Genomic DNA, 24225 nt, shown 5'->3' with positions numbered 1-24225 from the left:
AACCCAGCCTGGGACAGTTCTAGGGGTGGGGCAGCCACAGCTCCTGGGGAATCCCATCCACACACCACAAAACCACCCCAAAACCTCAAAGCACGCTCCAAAGCCTCAAAGCACACCCTAAAACCTCAAAGCACACCCCACAGCCAGGCTAAAAACACCCCCAGGAGCATCCACAGGGAGGGATGTGCAGGTGGGATCCCCTGGGATCACCCCCAGGGAGTGATATCCAGGTGGGATCACCCCCAGGAGCATCCACAGGGAGGAATGTCCAGTTGGAATCACTGCCAGGATCACGCCTATGGAGGGATGTGCAGGTGGGATCACCTGGGATCACCCCAGGAGCACCCCCAGGTAGGGATGTGCAGGTGGGATCACCCAGGAGCACCCCCAGGTAGGGATGTGCAGGTGAGATCACCTGGAATCACCCCCAGGAAGGGATGTCCACCTGGAATCACCCCCAGGAGCACCCCCAAGGAGGAAAGTCCAGGTGGGATCACCTGGGATCACCAGGGATCACCCCAGGAACACCCCCAGGTAGGGATGTGCAGGTGGGATCACCCCAGGAGCACTGCCAGAGAGGGATGTGCAGGTGGGATCACCTGAAATCATCCCCAGGGAGGGATGTCCACCTGGAATCACCCCCAGGATCATCCACAGGGAGTCATATCCAGGTGGGAACACCCCCAGGAGCACCTGCAGGGAGTCATATCCATGTGGGATCACCTGGGATCACCCCCAGGAGCACCCCCAAGGAGGAAATTCCAGGTGGGATCACCTCAGGAGCACCCCCAGGCATGGATATCCATGTGAGACCCCCAGGCTCCCCCCAGGAGCAGCGAGGGTGCAGCCCTGGTGCCCAGGCCAGCAGCACAAACCATCACCCTGAGGCACAGCAGCAACAGGAGCTCCCTCGGGGGGTCACAGGGACCCAACCAAAGGTTAAAGATGAATAACCCAATCAGCTCCTCTCCCCTCATTTGCATAACGAGTCTGAGCAGGGCCATTAATACCAATGACAGATCCGCATTAGTTCAGCTGGGAGCTCTCACCTCCACCGACCCAATCCCTCAGACCGGGAGAGACAGGGGGGAAAAGGAGATTTCCAGCAAATCCTGGATGCTGAGAGACAGGAGAGATAGAGGAAATCTCCAGCAAAGCGTGGAGATGAGAGCCAGGAAAGGGGAAAAGGAGATTTCCCTTTCTGAAATTAGAATAAAACCTCACACAGCATAACGTTCTAACACAACACATATAATAATCATCTGAATATTTGCAAAAAGCCAATAATAAAAAAAACCACATTTTTCACACCCCCCAGAACTGCACAGATCCAGCAATCCCAGCTGGACTGGGGAAGCTCAGGTGCCATCCCTGGGGTTGGGGACAATTTGGGACAATTTGTGACAATCTTGGTGACCTCCAGGAATCCCAGCTGGATTTGGGAAGCTCAGCTGGATTTGGTGCCCTTTATTGGGCTGGGGACACTTTGTGCCAGTCCTGGTGCCCTCCCTGGGGTTGGGGACACTTTGTGCCAATCCTGGTGCCCTTTATTGGGCTGGGGACACTTTGTGCCAGTCCTGGTGCCCTCCCTGGGGTTGGGGACACTTTGTGCCAATCCCGGTGCCCTCCCTGGGGTTGGGGACACTTTGTGCCAATCCTGGTGCCCTCCCTGGGGTTGGGGACACTTTGTGCCAATCCTGGTGCCCTTTATTGGGCTGGGGACACTTTGTGCCAATCCTGGTGCCCTCCCTGGGGTTGGGGACAATCTGTGCCAGTCCTGGTGCCCTTGAGGAGAGCTCAGGACGATGCCAGCCCAGGCTGCTCTGAGTCATGCCAGCCCCGAGCCTGCAGGAGCCTTTAATTGGTGTCAGTGCCTTCCCATCACTGCGGGGAGAGCAGGAAAGGCAATGGCATTAATTAGTCGGTGGCAGTAATTAGTGTCTGCCGGAATAACCACGGGGGTTGATTAGTGCAGAAAGGGAGAGGCTTGGACAGGAAGAACTTGGAGGAAAAACAGTTTTGGGATGTGGGAGCTCCCAGTGCTGCTGGAGTGGAGTGTGGGGCTGGCCTGAGCCTGGTGGAGAAGAAAATGAGGGGGGAAAATATAATTTATGCAGGAAAAGAGGTGTCCTTTGTGTGGGAAAAAATATGTCCTGTACATGGGAAAAAATGTCATTTATATGGGAAAAAGGGATGCTTTATATGGGGAAAAGGGGATCCTTTTTATATAAAATAGGCATTCTTTTAGATTTAAAAAAACATAATAATAATCCTTTTAGGGAAAGCAAGGGTTTGGGATCACATCCCGCTCCAAAAAGGGATTGCTTTTGATATTAAATGGGTATTGTTTTAGTTTTTTAAAAAATGTATCCTTTTAGGGAAAGCAGGGATTTGGGATCACATCTCCCTGAAAAAGGGATCCTTTTCGATACAAAATGGGTATTCTTTTAGATTTTAAAAAAAAGTTATCTTTTTAGGGAAAGCAAGGATTTGGGATCACACCCCCCTCAAAAACTGGATTGTTTCTGATATAAAATGGCTATTCTTTTTTTTTTTTTTTAATGTATCCTTTTAGGCAAAGCAAGGACTTGGGATCACATCCCCCTGAACAAAGGGATTCTTTTTGATACAAAATGGGTATTCTTTTAGATTTAAAAAACATAATAATAATAATCCTTTTAGAGAAAGCAGGGATTTGGGATCACACCCCCCTGAAAAATGGTATCCTTTTTGATACAAAATGGGCATTCTTTTAGATTTTAAAAAAAGTTATCTTTTTAGGGAAAGCAAGGATTTGGGATCACACCCCCAAAAACAGGGACCCTTTTTGATACAAAATAGGTCATTTTTTAGATTTAAAACATGTATCCTTTTAGGGAAAGCAGGGATTTGAGATCGCACCCCCTGAAAAAAGGGGCACAGGGAACATCAGGGACCATCACTGACACCCAAACCAGGCTTTGGTAACCTCAGCCACACCAAAACAAAAGCACAGCAAGGTTTTCCCTTCTCTGGCCACAAAAAAAAACAAACAAGAAAACCAAACAAAACCAAACCAAACCAACCCCATCCCTGCAGCACCAGGAGGTTCCTGTCACTGTCCCCAACTCCTGCCCGCCAGGAATCCTGGAAAAACCCCAAGCACGACCAGCAAAATTCATTTTTGCAATGGAATAAAATGGGAATTGTTGGGAATAATTGCCCCAAGCAGAGCATCTGAGCCCAGCACAACCAGTCAGGGTGGAGATCACTCCCAGTTTGTGCTGGGAGGAGATCTGCCTGTTCCAGCCACAGCCAGACCTCAAGGGGGATTTTCTGGGTTTTATTTTATTTTCCTCACACCCCCTGCACTCTCAGAGGGGTTTGTGCCCCACAAAGTGAGATTTTAATTGAGATTTTAATAACCAATGTGTGCTGGGAGATTTGCCTGCTCCAGCCACAGCCAAAACTTGAGGGGGATTTTCTGGGGGGGCTTTATTTTATCCTGGGGGGATTTTTACTTTATCCTTGGGAGTTTTTATTTTCCTTACACCCCCTGCGCTCTCAGAGGGGTTTGTGCCCCACAAAGTGAGATTTTAATTGAGATTTTAATAACCAGTGTGGGCTGGGAGATTTGCCTCTTCCAGCCATAGTCAGACTTGGGGGGGATTTATTTTATCCTGGGGGATTTTTATTTTTTTTTATTTTCCTTGCACCCTCAGAGAGATCTGTGCCCCACAAAGTGAGATTTTAATTGTGATTTTAATAACCAGTTTATGCTGGGAGGAGACTTGCCTCTTCCAGCCATAGCCAAACCTTGAGGGGGAGGGGGGTTTTTATTTTATCCTGGGGAATTTTTATTTTATCCTGGGGGCATTTTATTTCATCCTGGGGGTATTTTATTCCTCGCACCACTTGCACCCTCAGAGGGGTCTGTGCCCCACAAAATGAGATTTTAATAGAGATTTTAACAACCAGCTGGGATCACCAGGAGCTGCCAAACCCTGGCCAATCCCACCCCTTTTCCCACGTGGATTTTCAGGGGATTTTTGCCAGGGTGAGAGGGAAAAGCAAACAAACCTTCAATTCCCGGCTCGTTCCTGCCCAGTTTTCCCTCGTGCGGAGGGGAAGGGCAGCTCTGGGAGCTCTGGCAGGATGCACAGGGCTCGGGCAGCATCCATCAGCCCCAAATGAAGAGGCAGCAGCGCTAAATTGCATTATTTTAACACACGGCTTCCTCTGGGCGCTCAGGCAGCCCTGCAGACGTGAGGAGAGCTCAGCACAGAGAAATGACCACGGACTCCTCATCATCCTCACCAGCCCAGAAAGGTTGGTTAAAAATGTACAATCAAAATACAATTTAAAAAATAAAAATACAATAAAAATACAAAAAAATACAATAAATTAAAAAAAAAAAAAAAAACACAATAAAAATTAAATACAACAAAAATACAATTTAAAAAAATACAATAAAAATACCTGGTTACCACTGAGAATTTTGGGTTTTCTGTGCTGCCAGGCACTGACCCCCAAGACAACACTGCATTGACGTGGAGAAGCTTCCAGAATTCAATTCTAAAACTGAAATTATGGGGGGGGGGGTTCATAGAAGTGTGTGACATCAGAGGGCGAAAAACCTCAAAGTTTCAGGGTTTAGAATATAGTACTAAATTATATAGATAGTAATAGAATATATAGTACTAAATTATATAGATAGTAATAGAATATATAGTACTAAATTATATAGATAGTAATAGAATATATAGTACTAAATTATATAGATAGTAATAGAATATATAGTAATAAATTATATAGATAGTAATAGAATATATAGTAATAAATTATGTATATAGTAATAGAATATATAGTAATATAATAATAAAGTCATAATATATAGTAATAAAGCAAGCTGGAGGTTTTAGGGCCAAGGTTGCTCCTTCTTCTTCACCATCTCCACCATGGGTTTGGGTGGTTTTGTGTAATTGGATAAAAATCCACATTGTGGACCACAGGTACTTAGTTAAAGAGTTAAAAATAAAAATAATTTAGGTGTAATTTCTTAATTAGACAATTTATCTTTTAAAAAAAACTTGTAGAAAGAAAGACAGGGCTCCATTTTTAGTCTGTGCTGCAGAACTGAGGGTTTGTGAGATTGGGACAGGGATAAGAACCGATAAGCACCTGAGTCCCAACAAGAAATATCCTCTTCAAATAAAAATAAAAAGCATAAAATAAATAATATAAAAAGAAATAAATAATAAAAAGTATAAAATAAATAAAAATAAAAGTAAAAAATAAAAACATTAAAGAAATAATATAAAAAATAAAATAAAAAGCATAAAATAAAATCTAAAAAAGCATAAAATAAAAAATAAAAATAAAAAGCATAAAATACATAATATAAAAAGAAATAAATCATAAAATAAAAAGCATAGAATAAAAATAACGAAAAAGCATACAATAAATAATAATAAAAGAAAAAATAATTAAATAGAAAATTTAATAAATAATAAAGTAAAAAATAAAATAAAATAATACTAATAAAAATCATCAAATAAATAATAACAAAAGTAGCAAATTAAATAAAAATAAAATAAATACAAATGAATTTATTAATAAATGAATAAAAATAATTTAAAGAGCAGAAAAATCACGCTTAATAAAAAGCAGAAGAAGCAGCGAAAGCTCCTGGTGAGTCAGAGCTGGGATTCCCCCAGCAGCAGCTCCTGCAGTGACAGAGCCTCCCCTGCTCCTCCTGACACCCTAATGGCAGGTTTGCCTTTCCTGAGGGGGAATTAATTGGGGGTTGTGCTCTGAGCAGCCTCCAACAGGGCTGGGGAGCAGCAGAGCCCGGATAAACAGGGGCTGGTGCAGGAGGGATCATCCCTGCTCCTCCTGCTCCTGGGAAATCTCCTGGGAAATTCTCCTGGGAAATGGTCCTGCGCCAGGCACAGACACAGGGAAAACGCAGGGAGCAAAGGCTGAGCCTGGAGCGGGGAAAAACAGGGAATGTCAGGGCCAGGAGGAGGAGGAAAAAGCCCGTGGAATATCAGAGCAGGAGGGAGAAGTCCAGGGAATACCAGACCAAAAGGAGGGAAAAGGCAGGAGGGAAAAGCCCAGGGAACGTCAGAGCCAGAGGGGGATAAACCCATGGAATATCAGGGCTGGGAGGGATAAATCCCTGTGCAATATCAGGGCCAGGAGGAAGGAAAAGCCCATGGAATATATCAGAGTCAGGAGGAGGGAAAAGGCAGGAGGGAAAAGCCCAGGGAATGTCAGAGCAGAAGGAGGGAAAAGGCCATGGAAAATCACACCAGGAGGAGGGAAAAATCCATGGAATACCAGACCAAAAGGAGGGAAAAGGCAGGAGGGAAAAGCCCATGGAATGTCAGAGCCAGGAGGAGGCAAAAGCCCAGGGAATACCAGAGCCAGGGGGGGAGAAAAGCCCATGGAATATATCAGAGCCAAGAGGAGGGAAAAGCTCATGGAATGTCAGACCAGGAGGGGAGAAAGGTCCATGGAATATCAGACAAGAAGGAGGGAAAAATCAGGAAGGAAAAGCCCAGGGAACGTCAGAGCCAGAGGGGGATAAACCCATGGAATATCAGGGCTGGGAGGGATAAATCCCTGTGCAATATCAGGGCCAGGAGGAAGGAAAAGCCCATGGAATATATCAGAGTCAGGAGGAGGAAAAAGCCCATGGAATACCAGAAACAGGAGGGGAGAAAAGCCCAGGGAATGTCAGAACCAGGAGGAGGGACAAGCCCATGGAACAGCAGCAGCCTTGCCAGCAATTCCTGCTCCTGGGAAGGAGGCTCAGGATGGAGAGGGGAAGGATGATGGAGAGGGGCAGGATGATGGAGAGGGGAATGAAGGATGATGGAGAGGGGAAGGATGATGGAGAGGGACAGGATGATGGAGAGGGCTCTGTGCAGAGCAGCAGCTCGTGGAAGGAAGGATGAAGAATTAAACCAGGATTTCTGTCCCTGTTTCTCCCAGAGGGATTTCCCACCCCACCAAAGTGCCCCAGACCCCACACACCTGAGCAGGGCGGGAGGGACTGAACCCCAAATCCCAGCTCAGAACCAGGAGCTCTGCAGCTCCAGCCCCAAATAAAGCTTTTATCAAATGCCTGACACATAATGAGAGAGAATCCTAATTAAGAGCAGCTGACAAATTGCACTGCGGCAGTAAATAAGCCTTTACCTCCATTAATAAAACAAAATGCTCGGGTAGAAATTAGGATAATTAGCATTTTGTGGGGGTTTTGGCAAATAATTCCAGCCTACCCAGCCACCACTGGATCCCAAGCACTAAAGTGCTGCCCAGGGGTGGGAAACAGCCAGGTTTTCATGGATAAAGATGGAAAAATAAAACCTTTTGGGGTTCTGAGTCTTTTACAGGATCCCATCAGTGGGTTTGGTGGTCAGGGATTTTCATGGCAGAAATCACCTGGGACAGGAGACAGGGATCAATCCCTCATGGATCTATAAACATTATATATATGTGTGTGTGTGTGTGTATATATAAATATAAAATTATAAATGTGTTTATATATAATTATATATATTATTATATATATTATATCTATATATTTTATATACATTATATATATTTTATATATGTGTGCATGTATATAAAATCGTATATGCGTATATATAATTATATATATTATGAAAATTTATATTATTTCTATTTTATATAGATCATATTTATTATATACATGATATATATTATATATATGTGTATATATATAATTATATATGTGTATATATATAATAATATAATATATATAATTATATATATACACTATATTTTAATATACATTATATATATTTAATATTCATTATATATTTTATGCATATATGTATATATATGTGTATATATATATGTATGTATATATATGTATATCTGTATATATATATATGTATGTATGTGTATATATATATATATATATATATATATATATATATGTATATATAAAACCATATATTATAAATTAATTAAACCCCTGCCCAGGTAACTCTGGGTTATTCAGAGATAAAAGAGAAGGAGGTTTCCCAATGGGAGGCTTTGCTACATTCCCAAAAACCCCAAAGTTTTTCCCTCCCAGAGCCAGATCCCTCCTTGCTCCCCCAGCCTGTGGAAAAGGGCCAGGGCTGCACAAAACCAAACAAACACCAGGGCCGCTGTTTGTTTTGCCCTGAGCAAAAGAAATCTGAGCAAAGCAGGGAATTCCTGCCTGCCCTGGGGCTGAGATCCACCAAAACCCAAATCTGGGAGTTCTGGGGTTGCTCTGCACCCAAAGCCACCCTGAGAATGCCCCAGGACAGCTCCTGTGGGCTCACAGAGAGGGGTGACACCACCCAGGGTGGGTAAAAACCCTCTGAGAACACCCAGGGCCACCCCAGCCACATCCCCGAGTGCCACAGGGCCTGAAACCCCTCAGGGATGGGGTCTGCAAGCAAGCCATACTTATTTTCGGTGAATAAAATCCAACAAAAGCAGGAATTATCCGCGAATTTTCCATGATCACCAACCTCAATCCATAATCATAAAAGATAACTCTGCTGAAATCCTGACAGCAATCCTATTTCATGTTTCTTTCAGCATTTTTTGATAACATTACTTTTGCCCTTTTATGGCTTCTTGTGGGGCATTTCCTGCAATATTTCGTAGGAATATTTTTAATTTCCTGCAATATTTTTGTAGGAAAACACGAAATATTTTCTATTTCCTTAATTTCCCCACAGCATTAAATTTAATTTAATCCAATTTAATGTTGTAGGGACAAAAGAATAGTACAAAAATGGACTTTTTTTGGTTGCGCCACTTTATTCTCCATATTTTGGGCCAGCTCCTGGTGCTGCAAATTTGCACCTGGAGGTGAAAATCCAGCAGGGAATGCCTGAAACTCAGAGCCAGGGCTGGGGAATCCTCTGGAGCACATCCCAACCCAAATAAACCCCAAACTGTGAACAAGCAGCACATCCCAACCCCCAATAAAACCCCATAAAACCCAACAAAACCCCAAACTCTGAACCAAACCCACCCCAGGCAGCAGAGCTGCACGACAGCTCTGAAGGATGGGAATAATAACACTTAATTCCAGCATTCTTCTGCCTTTCAGCAGACCCAAAATAGCAGCTGAGCCATCAGGGACCTGCTGCAGTGAATTTTTAAAGTAAACTTTCCCTCAGAGAGGTTTTGGCTTTTGGCAGGGAAGATGTGCTGAGCCCCAAACCCTTTTTAGGAAAGGCACCAGAGGCTCACCCAGCACCATCAGCACCCAAAAAAAAAAAACCCATTTAAAGGAAAAATCCGGTTAAACTGAGGTTCCATGCCAGGAAATCTGGGGAAATGAATTTTTTCCAAACCCCTGGGACGTGTTTGTGCCCTCCAAGTGCCCCCAAACCCTCTGGGGAGCTTTGCCAACCCCACCAGCATCCCCTGCTCAGCTGGAGGATGAACAAACACCCGGGGGAAAGGCAAAGATAAAGATGGGAGAGATGAAATCTGCTTTTTGCAAGGGATGGAATGGCTCCAGCTGCTGGGAGCTTAACCCTTCCCGTGCCACAGCAAACCCCAAACACTGGGGTGCTCCAGGAAAACCCTTCTGGGCTGACAAGGAGTCAGTAAAAGCTTTTAGAGGTGGTTTTTATCCAGCCTGGAGCTGTGCCCGAATTCCCATCCTGCAGTGCAACCTCTGTTCTCTGCCCAAAACATCCCCAAAACATCCCAAATTCCCATCCTGAAGGAGAAACATCTGTTCTCTGCCCAAAACACCCCCAAATTCCCATCCTGAAGGTGCAATCTCTGTTCTCTGCCCCAAATATTCCTAAAACATCCCCAGATCCCCACCCTGCAGTGCAGCCTCTGTTCTTTTCAAAATATCCCCAAATTCCCATTCTGAAGGTGCAATCTCTGTTCTCTGCCCAAAAAAATTCCTAAAACATCCCCAGATTCCCATCCTGCAGTGCAATCTCTGTTCTCTGCCCAAAACATCCCCAAAACATCCCAAATTCCCATCCTGAAGGAGAAACATCTGTTCTCTGCCCAAAACATCCCCAAATTCCCATCCTGAAGGTGCAATCTCTGTTCTCTGCCCCAAATATTCCTAAAACATCCCCAGATTCCCATTCTGCAGTGCAACCTCTGCTCTCTGCCCAAAACACCCCCAAAACATCCCAAATTCCCATCCTGAAGGTACAACCTCTGTTCTCTGCCCCTAAATTCCCATCCTAATTTCAAAAATGTAATAATTTGGAAGGAAGGCAGGAAGGAATTTAGGAAGGAAGGCATGAAGGAATTTAGGAAGGAAGGAATTTAGGAATTTAGGAATTTAGGAAGGAATGTTAGGAATTTAGGATGGAATTTAGGAATTTAGGAAGGAAGGAATTTAGGAAGTTTCCATTTTCCATTTCAGGGCAGGCCTCTGCCTTCCTCAGCACACACCTGGCTTTCAAACCAGGACAGAGTGACCCCACAACACCCAGCAATTCTCCTCACAGCTGACTGAGCTGTGACCCCTCTCCAAAACCCAGGGAAAGCAGAAGGTTGGTGCTGCAGCCTCCTAAAACCTCCCACTCCTCCCTCATAACCACAGGGCAGGAAAATCCCACTGAACTCAACGTGAAAACTGAAAGGATCTCCTTGGAAATGAGTGGAAATTCTTCCCTGGCTGCACCAATGTGAAAACTGAAGGATCTCCTTGGAAATGAGTGGAAATTCTTCCCTGGCTGCACCATTGTGAAAACTGAAGGATCTCCTTGGAAATGAGTGGAAATTCTTCCCTGGCTGCCCCATTCTGGTGCTGGCAGCTGCAGGAATCCAGCAGCTCCCCATTTATTTGTATTTTGAGCAGCAGTGCCAGGGCTGGCAGCTCTGCCAGTGCAGCCCCTGGGACACAGGGAGGTCACACCTGAGCTGTGAGAGAGGAGCTGCCAGCAGGAAGGACAAAGGCACGAGCGTGAAAGGGGAAAAACGGAGAGATTATAAAAATACAACAGAGCTCAGAGAGTCTGAACTGCATCCAGCACTGCCAGAGCCAGGCAGGGCTCAGGGAAATCACAAATGGATTAATCTGGGAGAGAATTCACCATGCCCAGCTACCAGCTGGTGTTCTCTGCAGCTGGAGAAAGGGCAGGAATGCCCAGACTGGGAATTACCAGTGTCAGCACTGGGAGGAGCCCCCAGACTGGGAATTCCCAGTGACAGCACTGGGATGAACCCCCAAACTGGGAATTCCCTCTGACAGCACTGGAATAATCCCCCCAGGCCAATCCCAGTGACCAGGACTGGGATGAGCTCCCAAACTGGGAATTCCCTCTGACAGCACTAGAATGATCCCCCAGCCCCACAATCCCACAAATGAACACTGGGATGATCCCCCAAACTGGGAATTCCCACTGATGAACACTGGCATAAGCCCCCAGACTGGAATTTTCACTGATGAACACTGGGATGAGCTCCCAAACTGGGAGTTCCCAGTGACCAGGACTGGGATGATCCCCCATCCCACTCACCAGCTCTGGGATGACACCCCAGCCCCCCAATCCCATAAAAGAACACCGGGATGACCCCCAGCCCCACAATCTCACTGATAAACATTGGGATGACCCCCAGCCCCACTCACCAGCTCTGGCAGCAGCCCCCAGCCCCACAATTCCCATAAAAGAACACTGGGATGAGCCCCCAGCCCCACAATCTCACTGATAAACACTGGGATGAGCCCTCAGTCCCACAATTCCCATAAAAGAACACTGGGATGACCCTTCCCAGCCCCACCCACCAGCTCGGGGATGATCCCCCAGCCCCACAATTCCCATAAAAGAACACTGGGATGAGCCCCCAGCCCCACTCACCAGCTCTGGCAGCAGCAGGTCGGCCCCGTAGACGAACGCTGCCCCCAGGGCAAAGCCAGCAGCCACGGGGAAGAAGGAGAAGGCCCCAAAGGTGCCGGACTCCTGGGCCAGCTCGATGGCAGGGGCCAGCAGGGACCAGTAGGAGGCTGCCAGCATCACCTGGGGACAGGAGGGGAGCAGTGAGAGCCGCGGGGTGGGAGGGAAGGGAATGCCAGAGCAGGAACGGTGTGGGGTGCAGGGATCAGCAGAGCCCAGAGGGGGCAGGGGAATGGGACCCCAGCTGTGCCCTGCACCCCAGAACCCCAGGAAATCCCCTGGGCAGGGGGCTCAGAGCCCCACAATGGTGTGGGCTGGAAAAAACCTCAAAGCTCATGCAGTGCCACCATGGCAGGGACACTGACACTGTCCCGGGTGCTGCCAGCCCTGTCCAGCCTGGCCTGGGCACTGCCAGGGGCAAGAGCAGCTGCTGTGGGCACCTGGGACAGTGTCACAACACCCTCAGTGGGGATTCCTCACTGGGAATTCCTTCCCAATTTCCATCCCAAACCTCCTGCCAGTGCCCCAACACCTTCCCACAGAATTCCTTCCCAATTTCCATCCTAAATCTCCTGCCAGTGTCCCATGAGCTTCCCACAGAATTCCTCCCCAACTCCCAACCCAAACTTCCTGCCAGTGCCCCAACACCATCCCACAGAATTCCTCCCCAATTTCCATCCTAAATCTCCTGCCAGTGTCCCATGACCTTCCCACAGAATTCTTTCCCAATTTCCAACCCAAACCTCCTGCCAACGTCCCAACACCTTCCAAACTCCCACCCCAAACCCCCTGCCAGTGTCCCCAACCTTCCCAACCTCCACCTCAAACCTCCTGCCAACATCCCAAGAGCTTCCCAGAGGATTCCTCCCCAACTCCCAAACCTCCTGGCCAGTTTCCCAACACCTTCCCAGGGAATTCCTGCCCAGCTCCCAGCCCAGAGCTCCCCTCCTGCAGCTCCAGCCCAGCTCTGTCAGCCCCGAGCAGAAGGCAGAGCTGCCCTCTGTGTGAATCCCAGCGCTGAGGGTGAGCAGGAGCAGCGGGGCTGTCACGCCAGCCTGCAGCAGGGCTGTCACACCTCATCCTTCAAATGCCACCTCCTGTGACAAACAACCACGCGGCCCAGCGGGAGAGGCTGCGAGGGTGCTGCTGTCAGCTCATGTGAGCGTCTCACTGCTGCACAGCAAACAGAGCTCAGCCCCCAGATCTGCCAGGATCCCACAGCTCCAGGGCAGTGCTGACACAGCTCTGAGCCGGCTGCGGGAAAGGGAATTATTCCATTTATTCCGTTTATTCCGTTTATTGCATTGATTGTGGCAGCCCCAGCGGCTGGGAGGGTTGGTCACAGATCTCCAGAGCACCCCGAGGTGCCAGGGAGCCCCTCAGCAGCTTCTCCTCAGCCCAGCCCCGAGCCCAGGGGGGGATTTGGGGATTCAGGAGCTCCCAGGGCAGGGGCAGAGCTGGGCTCACCTGATTTAGGATCCCCTGCAGCTCCTGCCCGCCTGCTTGGAATCCCTCCAAACCCAACAGGATTTAACCCCAAACCTTTCCCAGGGCTGGCACCTCCTTCCACAGGGACCCAGAGCAGGGATCCCCCAAATTCTGCCCCCCAAACCCAGGGATCCTGCAGGGCCCCCGTGCCCGGGGAGCCTCGTTTGGAGTGAAAATTCAGAAAGGAAAAAGGAAAAAAAGGGGGAAAATGTGGAGAAATTGAAGTGGGGTGTACACCTCAGTGCATCCCAGTACAATTTATCCACAGAGCCAGGGCTGGGCTGCAATTAAATCCCTGATTAAATCAGGAGGGCCTGGCCTCCCTCCTGTGATGGGGTGGGGACACCAAGGGACACTGGGGAGCAGGAAATGCTGGAGAAGGAGTGGGAAAGGCAGGTGGAGGATGAAGACATTGGCAGGGCACTTTCCTTGCCAAACTTTTCCACTTGGCTTCGTGGAAGCTCCATTAAGCAGAGCTGAGTGAGCTCCTGGAGCTGTTTTAGGGAATGTTTGATCCCAGGGTGCCTGGGGAGGGTTCAGGATGATTTCCTGCTCCATTTGGGACAGGGAAAAACCAAAGTGCAGCCCAGGCACAGGGAAAGCTGCAGGTGTTTGTTCCTGGTGGCTGAGCCCAGCCCTGCAGCACCGCAGAGAAAAAATAAATTAACAAAAAAAAAAATCTCAGTTAAGGATATCAAGATTTAAGAGAAAAAGCAGAATTTGCCATCAGATGCCCCAGCAAGCAAAGCTTTGTCTCTATGGAAACACAAAAGCTCAGAGCTCCTGCCTGCAGAACTGGGATCAGCTGGGACTGCAGAGAGGGAACTGGGGCAGGGAAAGGCACTCCCAGTACAGCCCAGTACAGCCCAGTTCCATTCATCCACGTGCCCAGGCTCACCCCAGCACACCCAGAGCAGCTGCAGGGAAAAAAGGGGGGAAAGGAAGGAAAAAAGGGGGAAAATGAAAGGGGAAAGAGGGGGAAAAGGAAGGGGAGAAAAGGGGGCAAGGAAGGGGAGAAAAGGGGGAAAAGGAAAAGGAAAAAAGGAGGGAAAGGAAAGGGAAAAAAGAGGAAAAAAGGGGGGAAAGGGAAGGGAAAAAAGGGGAAAAAGGAGGGGGAAGAAAGGAAGGGAAAAAAGGGGGGAAAGCGAAAGGAAAGAAGGAAAAAAAGGGGGGAAAGAAGAAGGAAAAGGGAGGACAAGTACAGGCTCCTTGTGTTGTTGAACCCTTTTGAGGCAGGGAAAAGGTGCAGACCCAGCTGTTGGCCAAGCAATGGCAACACTGCCCAGCTGGGAAAACCCAGACTCGGGGGGACCCTGGTGTCCCCAATGTCCCCAGTGCCCCCTGGCCCCTCCAGGCACAATCCCCCTCCTGCTCTGGGCGCTGCCAGCTGGCAGAGCTGAGGGCACAGCCAATGTTTGCAGGAGCTCAGCCACACCTGGGCCAGGCAGGGCTGGCTCCGAGCTGTGCCAGGGGCACCTGGAGGCCTCAGCAGCTCCTCATCCTGCTGGGATCCCTGCAGAAACGCCAGCCCAGGGATCCCCCACTGCCTCCAAAGGGGGACAGCACCCACCCTGCAGCGAGCACACACATCCCCTGGCACCCGCCTGGCACGCAGGTGACACAGGGCACAGCCAGGTGGCACAGCCAGGTGACACAGCCCAGCACACTGGCAGCACTGGGATGGGCTGGGGGCTCTGTGCCCGCCTGGATTTGTGCTTGAAACCCTCAGGAGCAGAGGGAAGGCAGAGCTGCAGCTCTCCATGGAGGCTGCGTGTGAAATGTGGGGCTCTCTCCTGGAGGGTAAACCTGGAACTGTGGGGTTTGGGGAGCTGGGCAGGGGTTTTGGAGCTGTGCAGGTGTTGGGGAATGCGAGGCTGGCACTGACCCCACCCAACTCATTAAATCCCCTTTGTTTCCCTCATTAATTATCGGGTCCAGCTGCTGGGGCACCACCCCCAGAGCACACCCAGGCGCCCTCCCGCACCTGCAGGGTGGGGCTGAGCAGCTGGACTCGATAATTAATGAGGGATTTAATGAGTCTGGGTGGGGCCCCAGCACCTGGGCAGTGCCAGCCCCGCATTCCCAAACCCCTGCACGGCTCCCAAACCCCTGCACGGCTCCCAACCCCACAGTTCCAGTTTTATCCTCCAGGAGAGAGCCCCACGTTTCACACGCAGCCTCCATGGAGAGCTGCAGCTCTGCCTTCCCTCTGCTCCTGAGGGTTTCAAGCACAAATCCAGGCGGGCACAGAGCCCCCAGCCCATCCCAGTGCCCCCAGGAATTGGAGGATTGAACTGCAGAGAGCCAAGGGGGCCTTGTGCCCATCCTGGTGCCACCTCCACCCTCAGGGAATCACCCAAGGGATTTTAGCTCGAGTGGAGAACCAAACCAAGCGTGGAGGGGCTGCAGAGAGCACGGGGAGGAGGAGGAGGAGGAGGCTGCACTCACCCCTGCAGCAAAGCCCAGGCTCCCATCCAGGATCCGCCTCTGGAAATAAAAGCAAACAACAAAACCACAATGAAACCACCCTGAGCTGGTGTGAGGGCACTGCCCACAGGGCTGGGAGAGGGTGCCCAGGCTGGGGAGGGCTCAGGAGGGGATTTGAGCAGGAATTGTGCCCTGGCATGGCAGGATGGGGTGCCCACAGCAGCTGTGGGTGCCCCTGGAGCCCTGGCAGTGCCCCAGTCCAGGCTGGCACTGGGGTTTGGGCACACCTGGGGCTGTGCCTGCCCCTCCAGGGCAGGTTTCACCCCCTCCCCAAGGAAGAAATGCCAAGTGCTGCTCCAAGGGAGCCTCCCTGAGCAGGCAGCTCCTGAATAAAGCATCACAAGGCTGAGGCATAAATAATGAATCCACCTCGGGCAATCTGGAGCACCCTGGCCAAGGAGGGCTCTAATTTTGGATCCAGGATGACTTGGAGCTCCTCACTCTGCTCCTTGTGAGCAGGCGCTGACCCAAATCCTGCCCTGGAAACCAGAGCCAGGTTAGAGGCAGGGGAGCCGCAGCTGCCCACAGAGCCCCAGGGGCACATTCACATTCCAGGCTCAGAAATTTGATTTTTGATTTCCTTCCCCTCCTGGTGATGGGAGAGGAGCCGGGGTTTTGTTCTTGCTGCCCCTCAGAGCTGGGAGCGGGCAGGGAAAGCCAGGCAGGAGCAGGGCACAGCTCAGATCCCGAGGGGTGCCAGGCCTCACCTGGCCCTGCTCTGGGGTCCTGTGGGGTCTGTGGGATCCTGGGGCTGAGGGGACGATTCCAGGGGCTCAGGGACTGATTCCAGGGGCTCAGGGACTGATTCCAGGGGTTCAGAGGCTGATCCCAGGGTCAGGATCTTGTGGGATGTGTGGGATCCCAGGGGCTGATTCCAGGGACCCAGGGGCTGATCCCAAGAGCTCACCTGCCCTTGGATTGGGATCCTGTGGGATCCCAGGGCTCAGGGGCTGGTTCCAGGGGCTCAGGAGACACCCTAGGGTTGGGATCCTGTGGGATCTGTGGGATCCCAGGGCTCAGGAGCTGCCCCACGGCTGGGATCCCGTGGGACCCAAGGCCCAGGGGCTGATTGCAGGGGTTCAGGGGCTGCCCTGGGGTTGGGATCTGGGGGAGCCCAGGCTCACCTGGCCTCTGGAGAACACGAACACCAGAGCCGACCCTGCTGCTGTCAGGGCCCAGGTGAGCAGAGTGCCCAGCAGTGCCTGCAGCCCTGGGCCCAGCCCCGGGATCATCCTGGCCTGGGAGAGAAAAACTGCATCGGGGGAACAGCCAGAGACTCCAGAGACCCCCAAACCCACCCAAACCTCACCCAGACCCCACAGCCAGCCCAGCCATCCCCCCTAAGCCCCCCGTCCCCCTTAGGCCAGGCTTTGCAATCTAAGCTGAGCCCATCAGATCCCACCTGGAGCAGAACCCCAGCAGGGTTTGGGGTCACACCTCGCCCAGACCCCTTTTTGTGCCCCTGGTTTTCCTGGTGGGGAAAGTGAAAAACCTCACAGCACCTCGGGAAAGGGGAAAAGGGCAACAAATCCCCGGGAAATGGGCAACAAATCCCCAGGAATGGGCAATAAAACCCGGGAAATGGGCAGCGAGCACCGGGAACGGCCCAGGGAGCAGCAGTGCCACGGAAATCCAGATGAATGAATTTATAACATACACCTGCATGGATATGTTTGTGTGTAAATAAATGGAATATACAGGCATTGATAGGTTTATATGTGAATATATATGAAATACACAGGGGTTAATAGGTTTACGTGTATATATACACGAAATATACAGGCATTGATAGATTTATATGTGAATATACATGAAATACACAGGGATTAATAGGCTCATATATTAAATATACAGGGATTCATAGGTTTATATGGGAATATACATGAAATATACAGGGATAATCGGTTTGTATGTGAATATACACGAAATATACAGGGATTAATAGGTTTATATGGGAATATACATGAAATATACAAGGATTGATAGGTTTATATGGGAATATACATGAAATATACAGGGATTAATAGGTTTATATGGGAATATACATGAAATATACAAGGATTGATAGGTTTCTATGTGAGTATATATGAAATAGACAAGGATTGGTAAATTTAAATGTGAATATTTATGAAATATACACACACCAGTGGCAGCTCCAAAGGCTCTCCCAGCCCCTGCCCGGCTCAGACCCCGCAGATTTCCCATCTCAGCCCCCCCCAGGACGATCCCCCCCATTCCTACAGGGGTCCTACAGCCCACCCAGGAGCACCCAAACACCCCCAAACCCCTCTCCCCAACCCAACACCGGCACCCCGGGGCCCTCCAGCCATGGGGCCGGTCCTGGCAGCACCGAACCCCCAAACCCCGAGCTCCAGCCGGTGCCAGGACCCCCAAACCGGAGCCCCGGGTGCTCCCGGGATCCCCAAACCCGGAGCCCCCGGAGCCCCGAGCCCCCAACCCAAACCCCCCGGGCCAGCCCCAGGACCCCGCACCCCTCAATCCCGCACACCGCTGAGCCGCTGGCTCACCCCGGCACCCCCGAACCCCGCAGCCCCGGAGCCACCGCAAGCCCCGAACCCCCCGAACGCGGCACCCCCGGTGGCCCGGCCGCTACCGAGACCCCCGCAACTCCCACAGCCGGGGCTGCGGGGCTGTGCCAGGGCCGGGGCGGTGCCAGAACCGCCCGTCCCCACCCGGATCCGAACCCGGTCCCTCCCGGTTCCCTCCGGTACCTCCGCCCGGGCCGGGCCGGTCCCGCCGCCGCTTCCGGGTGCGCACACGTGTCCGCGGGCTGGCCCCGCCCCCCGCGGCTCTCAGCCAATAGCAGCGCGGCGGGGGCGGGGCCCGCCCTCGGCTCTGCGGTTGGCGCGGGCGCGGCGGCCTCAAAGCGAGGCGGGCGGGCGGCGCGGGCGGGCGCGACAAGGCGGCGCTGTCGCTGCCGTGTCATTGTCACCGCTCCCCCCGCTGCAAAGAGACCCCCGGACACAGCTTCGCCTTGGCATTGGAGTGCCCTGAGAGCCGCCTTCTGATTGCCACCCCCGCAATCAGCTAATTAGCAGCGTTAATGAGCTCGCACAGGGGCAAGCAGAGCTGGCTCCGTGGCTGTCACTGTCACTGTCACTCGTGGATGTCACAGAATTACTGACATTTCTGGGGTCACCGAGTGCCACCCTGTCCCCTGGGCAGAGCCACAGTCACCTGTCACTCGTGGGTGTCACAGAATCCCGGAATTAATGACATTTCTGGGGTCACCAAGTGCCACCCTGTCCCCATGGTGCCACCCCCGGGGATGGGCACTGTGCCCTCCCTGGGCAGCTCCTCCCGATGCTCCCTAGCCCTGTCCATGCAGGAATTCCTCCTGACGCCCCCCAAATCACCATCACAGGGGGCAGAGGTGGCATTGTCACCAATTGTCCCTGGTCACAGTGCCCGGTGTCCCCTCCTGTGCCACGCCACACGGAGCAGGGGTGGCAGAAGGACAGAAGGACACATCCTGTGCCACAGCCCCTGCCCAGCCCCAGCTGGGAAAGCTCAGGGCTGTTTGAAAGCTCCCTGATTTAGGATTTAATTAGGATTTAATCAATCCGGCCCCGTAATTGCTGCATCCCCCATTCGCTGCGGGGCCAGGTGCCAGCTGGGAGGGACACGGGGACACTTTGGGGATCTGGGGTGACGCTGTGACAGCGTGCTGGCAGGGCTGGGGACAGCTGGGACCTGGCTGGGGACACAGTGACAACACAAGGCTGGCCCTGGGGACACAGGGACATGGCAGGGCCGGCCCTGGGGACAGATGTGACACAGCAGGGCTGGCCCTGGGGACACGGGGACACGACAGGGCCGGCCCTGGGGACACGGTGACACGCTGCAGCAGGCTGGGGGTGGCTGGCAGCGATGGCCCTGCCTGGGGACGTGTGGGTGGCAATGGGGACAGCTGTGGTGGCTCTGAGCAGGAGCATCAGCAACATCAACTGCCACCTCCGGACCCCAGAGTGTCACTTCTGTGTGCGGGGACACTTCAGTGTCACAGCCCTGCCTGTCCCCTCAGTGTCACAGCCCTGGGTCAGTGTCACAGCCCTGTCTGTCCCAGTGTCACAGCCCTGCCTGTCCCCTCAGTGTCACAGCCCTGTGCCAGTGTCACAGCCCTGTCTGTCCCAGTGTCACAGCCCTGCCTGTCCCCTCAGTGTCACAGCCCTGGGTCAGTGTCACAGCCCTGCCTGTCCAGCAGGGAAGGAGCAGACCCAGAGCCCCTAAAATTCACTTTTACCACCCAAAGGGGACAAATCTGCTGCCATGTCCCATCAGGGTGACGGAGACCCCACACGGGGCACGCAAATCCTTTGGGATTTTGTGCCAGGAACTGTCTGGGGCAGAGAGGGACATCCTGCAGGGCTGGCACGGGCACTGCCAGCTGGGCATGTCCCTGGAAATGGCCAGAGTGTCCCTGCAGTGTCCCTGGAAATGGCCAGAGTGTCCCTGCAGTGTCCCTACAGTGTCCCTGGAAATGGCCAGAGTGTCCCTGCCGTGTCCCCGCCGTGTCCCTGCCGTGTCCCTGTCCCTGCCGTGTCCCTGTCGTGTCCCCGCCGTGTCCCCGTCCCCGCCGTGTCCCCTCCGCACAGCCTCGGCTCACGGCCGGGCTCTTGCCCAAGCCGAATCCATCAGTGTCAGCCCGGAGCCAGCCGGGATGGCCAGACAGGCCCTGGGGACACGGGGCTGTCCCCAAGGACGGCACAGGCGGGGTCACGGTCCCGTGCCAGGGCACAGGGGACGCTGCCATCATCCTCCTCATCCTCCTCCTCCTGCCGGGTCCCCATGCCGGGCCGGGGGCTGTCGGGCTGTCCCCAGCGGTGGCATTGCCAGCTGGAGCAGAGCCCGGCCGCCAATGCCAGCCCGCCCAGCCCCGGGTCGGTGCCAGGACCGCCGCAGAGCCGGCATCGGCGGCCAAAGGCGGCCAAAGGCTCCTCGGTGTCAGCGCTCCGAGCCCTGCCCGGCCCCCCCGAGATCAACGAACCAATTAGGGAGGCAATTAACGCCTAGGGAGGCAATTAACGGCGGGCGAGGAGGGCAGGGAGGGAGGAACCGGCGGCGGGGAGGGCTGGAAGCGGCAGGAGCTGGGATGGGCTGGGGAGGGGAGACCCCTGGGATGGGGCACAGAGGGGGTGGGGAGGGGAGACCCCCGGGAACAGAGGGGGCTGTGGGCTCTGCTCTGGATCCCGGTGCATGGACACTGCCCTGGACCCCAGGCCGTGGATGCTGCCCTGAATCCCCGGGCTGGAGGATTCTGGGGGGCTGTGGATGCTGCCCTGGATCCGGGCTGTGGATTCTGCCCAGGATCCCAAGAGGTTCTGGATGCTGCTCTGGATCCTGTGGGATCTGGATGCTGCCCTGGGTCTGGGGTGTGGATGCCACCCTGGATTCTGGGAGGGCTGTCGATGCTGCTCTGGATCTCAAGAGGTTCTGGATGATGCCCTAGATCCTGGGGGACGGACACTGCCCTGGATCCCAGGGTTGGATGCTGCTCTGGATCCCAAGAGGTCTTGGATGTTGCCCTGGATCTTCTGGGATCTGGACGCTTTCTTGGATCCTGCCGGGTGTGGATGCTGCCCTGGATCCTGTGTGATCTGGATGCTGTCCCCGATCCCAGCAGCTACGGATGCTGCCCTGGATCCCACCCTGGATCCTGCCCTGCATCCTGCCCTGGGTCCCTGCCCTGCATCCTGCTCTGGATCCTGCCCTGGATCTCTGCCCTGGATGCTGCCCTGGGTCCCTGCCCTGGGTCCCTGCCCTGGATGCCGTCCCCATCCCGGCAGCTCCGAACGCCGCCCCGGGCTCAGGTGGCGGCGCCGGCGCCTCTCCCCGCCATCCATCAGCGCTGCAGACGCTCCCGATTAGATCTGGCAGGCACCGGCCGGGCCCTGCCGCGCCTCGGGGCGCGGGGACGCGGCCCAGACGGTTTGTCTGGATAATGAGCAGAGAGAGAGAGAAAGCTCCCCCAGCCCGGGCATCCCTGAACCGCGGCCAGAACCCTCCGGGGCTGCTGGAGCTGGGAAAAGGCAGGGAAAGGGCAGTGCCAGCCCTGGGACGGAGCAGCACGATCATCCCTGCTGTGCTGGCCTTGTGCCCACGGGGCAGGGACAGCGGGGTCCCTCTGAGGGGGCTGGGGTGGCACAGGGCTGCTCAGGGCTGGCTCTGCAAAGAGAGATCATGGAGAGATCCACAGGGAAATCATCGAGAGATTCACAGGGAGATCATCGAGAGATCCACAGGGGGATCATGGAGAGATCCACAGGGAGATCATCAAGAGATCCACAGGGAAATCATCGAGAGATCCACAGGGAGATCATCAAGAAATTCACAGGGAGATCATCGAGAGATGCACAGGGAGATCATCGAGAGATCCACAGGGAGATCATCAAGAAATTCACAGGGAGATCATCGAGAGATCCACAGGGAGATCATCGAGAGATCCACAGGGGGATCATCAAAAGATCCACAGGGGGATCATCAAAAGATTTACAGGGAGATCATCAAGAGATCCACAGGGAGATCATCAACAGATCCACAGGGGGATCATCAAGAGATTCACAGGGATGCTCAGGCTGGCTGCATGTGGCAGCAAATCCTTCTATTCCTGGGGGACAGCAGCTGCACCCCATCCCATGCCATCCCATGCCATCCATCCCATCCCATCCATCCCATCCCATCCCATCCATCCCATCCCATCCCATCCCATCCCATCCCATCCCATCCCACCCCATCCCATCCATCCAATCCCATCCCATCCCATCCCATCCCATCCCACCCCATCCCATCCATCCCATCCCATCCCATCCCATCCCATCCCATCCCATCCCATCCCATCCCATCCCATCCCATCCATCCCATCCCATCCCAGTTTAGCCCAGCCCAGCCTCCTTCCCAGCCCGGATCCAGGAGAAAGGCCAGCTCACCCTGCCCCTCCGTTGGCATCCCAGCCCAGCTCCTTACAACACTCATTTCCAGGACAGGGGTCGAGGGCTCTGTTTTTCCGCAGGGACTCTTGAGGAGCAGCTGGGAGGGGAGGGCAGAAAGCTTGGAGAGGTTTTCAAAGCCTCTCTGCTCTCACGTAACCCCTGTGTCCCTCTGCCAGGGTTATTTTGGCCCTGTGGGAAGGGGCTGAGCGTTCCTGCTCTCCCCAGCCCTGCCAGTAAATCGCTGCTCAGCGCTGGGGATGCTTCCCAGGCAAAAGGACAAAGAGGAGTTTATGTGCCAGCACCAAAGCAGCTGTGGGTGCAGCGTCCCCCCAAGGCAGGGAGCACCCAGGGCACTCTGCTCTGGGCCTTAACTCAGCCCCAAACCGGGCAGGATGAGAACAAATCCCTTCCAAAGGCTCAGGGATGGCTTCCTGACTGAGGCAGCTGCTGCTGCCCTCCTCCTGCATGGAGATCAGCTCTGATCCGCTCCTCAATACCCACCGGGCCGTCATTTCATTAATTTTATGGGGTTTTTAATGAAGATCGGAGCTGGGTTCAGCCAGGCTGAACTGGCTGAGTTCCCCCGGCTCCCTGGGCCCGGCTTCCAACGAGGTGGAAGAGAAAGAGAGGCAGGGAGGGGATGGAGCCCCCCGGGCACCAGGAGCACCCTTGGATCCCTGTGCTCACCCTGCTCCAGCCCTTTGGGCTCTCTGCAGCTGGGAGAAGCCCCTCTTAGCCAGGCTGGGCTGCTCTGGGTGCTTGGTGACCCGGGACATGGCAGTGCCACCTGCTCTGGGTGCTTGGTGACCAGGGACATGGCAGTGCCACCTGCTCTGGGTGCTTGGTGACCCGGGACATGGCAGTGCCACCTGCTCTGGGTGCTTGGTGACCAGGGACATGGCAGTGCCACCTGCTCCGGGCAGAGATTCGGGGAGGCAGCGCTGGGAATACCCCCAGGCACCGGAGCTGGGCACGGGAACCATCCAGGAGAGGATAAACCAGCTCCAGAAGGGTCACAGGGCACCAAACCCCGGGATCCGATCCCCTTCACCCCCTCCCTCCTCTCCCGCTATCACCGGGACATTAATTCCCACATCCTCTTCAGCACAAGCAGCTTTTTCCTGCCTCCTAAAGATTAATGAGGCTGATAACGACTCTGCCGGTGCTGCAGGACCTGACGGCTTTAGATCCGCCTTGGGAAGGGGATGGCGAAGCGAAAGCGAGGAGCTGCCTGCCTCGGCGCGGGGCTCTTTGTTCACTCTTAATTTCCTGCTCTCTATTGTCTCCTGGACGAGGGATGGGAAGGGGGGCAGGAACAGAGATAATTTAATTGCTCTCAAGATCGCAAACAAGCCGCTGTTAGAGGTTATCTGCTCCAAACCTCTCGCGTTCGGTCCTTGTCCTGCAGGGAGAGGCTGTGG

General features: G+C 53.2%; 1 protein-coding gene across 1 annotated transcript in view; it reads right to left on the bottom strand.

Annotated features, from left to right (window-relative positions):
• The window catches only part of SLC39A11 (solute carrier family 39 member 11), a 61786-nt gene extending 43147 nt beyond the window's left edge, over positions 1-18639 (bottom strand). Inside the window, exons 1-4 of the mRNA XM_058038679.1 lie at positions 18587-18639; positions 16979-17092; positions 15816-15854; positions 11844-12002 (exon numbers count right to left, since the gene is read on the bottom strand). Of these exons, the coding sequence (XP_057894662.1) occupies positions 11844-12002; positions 15816-15854; positions 16979-17086 (306 nt within the window). The 5' untranslated portion in view covers positions 17087-17092; positions 18587-18639. The remainder of the gene's footprint in view (positions 1-11843; positions 12003-15815; positions 15855-16978; positions 17093-18586) is intronic.
• Positions 18640-24225: the final 5586 nt, after the last annotated feature.

The sequence above is a fragment of the Melospiza georgiana genome, chromosome 21 (genome assembly GCF_028018845.1).
Source record: "Melospiza georgiana isolate bMelGeo1 chromosome 21, bMelGeo1.pri, whole genome shotgun sequence".
NCBI classification, from domain to species: Eukaryota; Metazoa; Chordata; class Aves; order Passeriformes; family Passerellidae; genus Melospiza; species Melospiza georgiana.
This window is presented reverse-complemented; position numbering and strand designations above follow the sequence as displayed.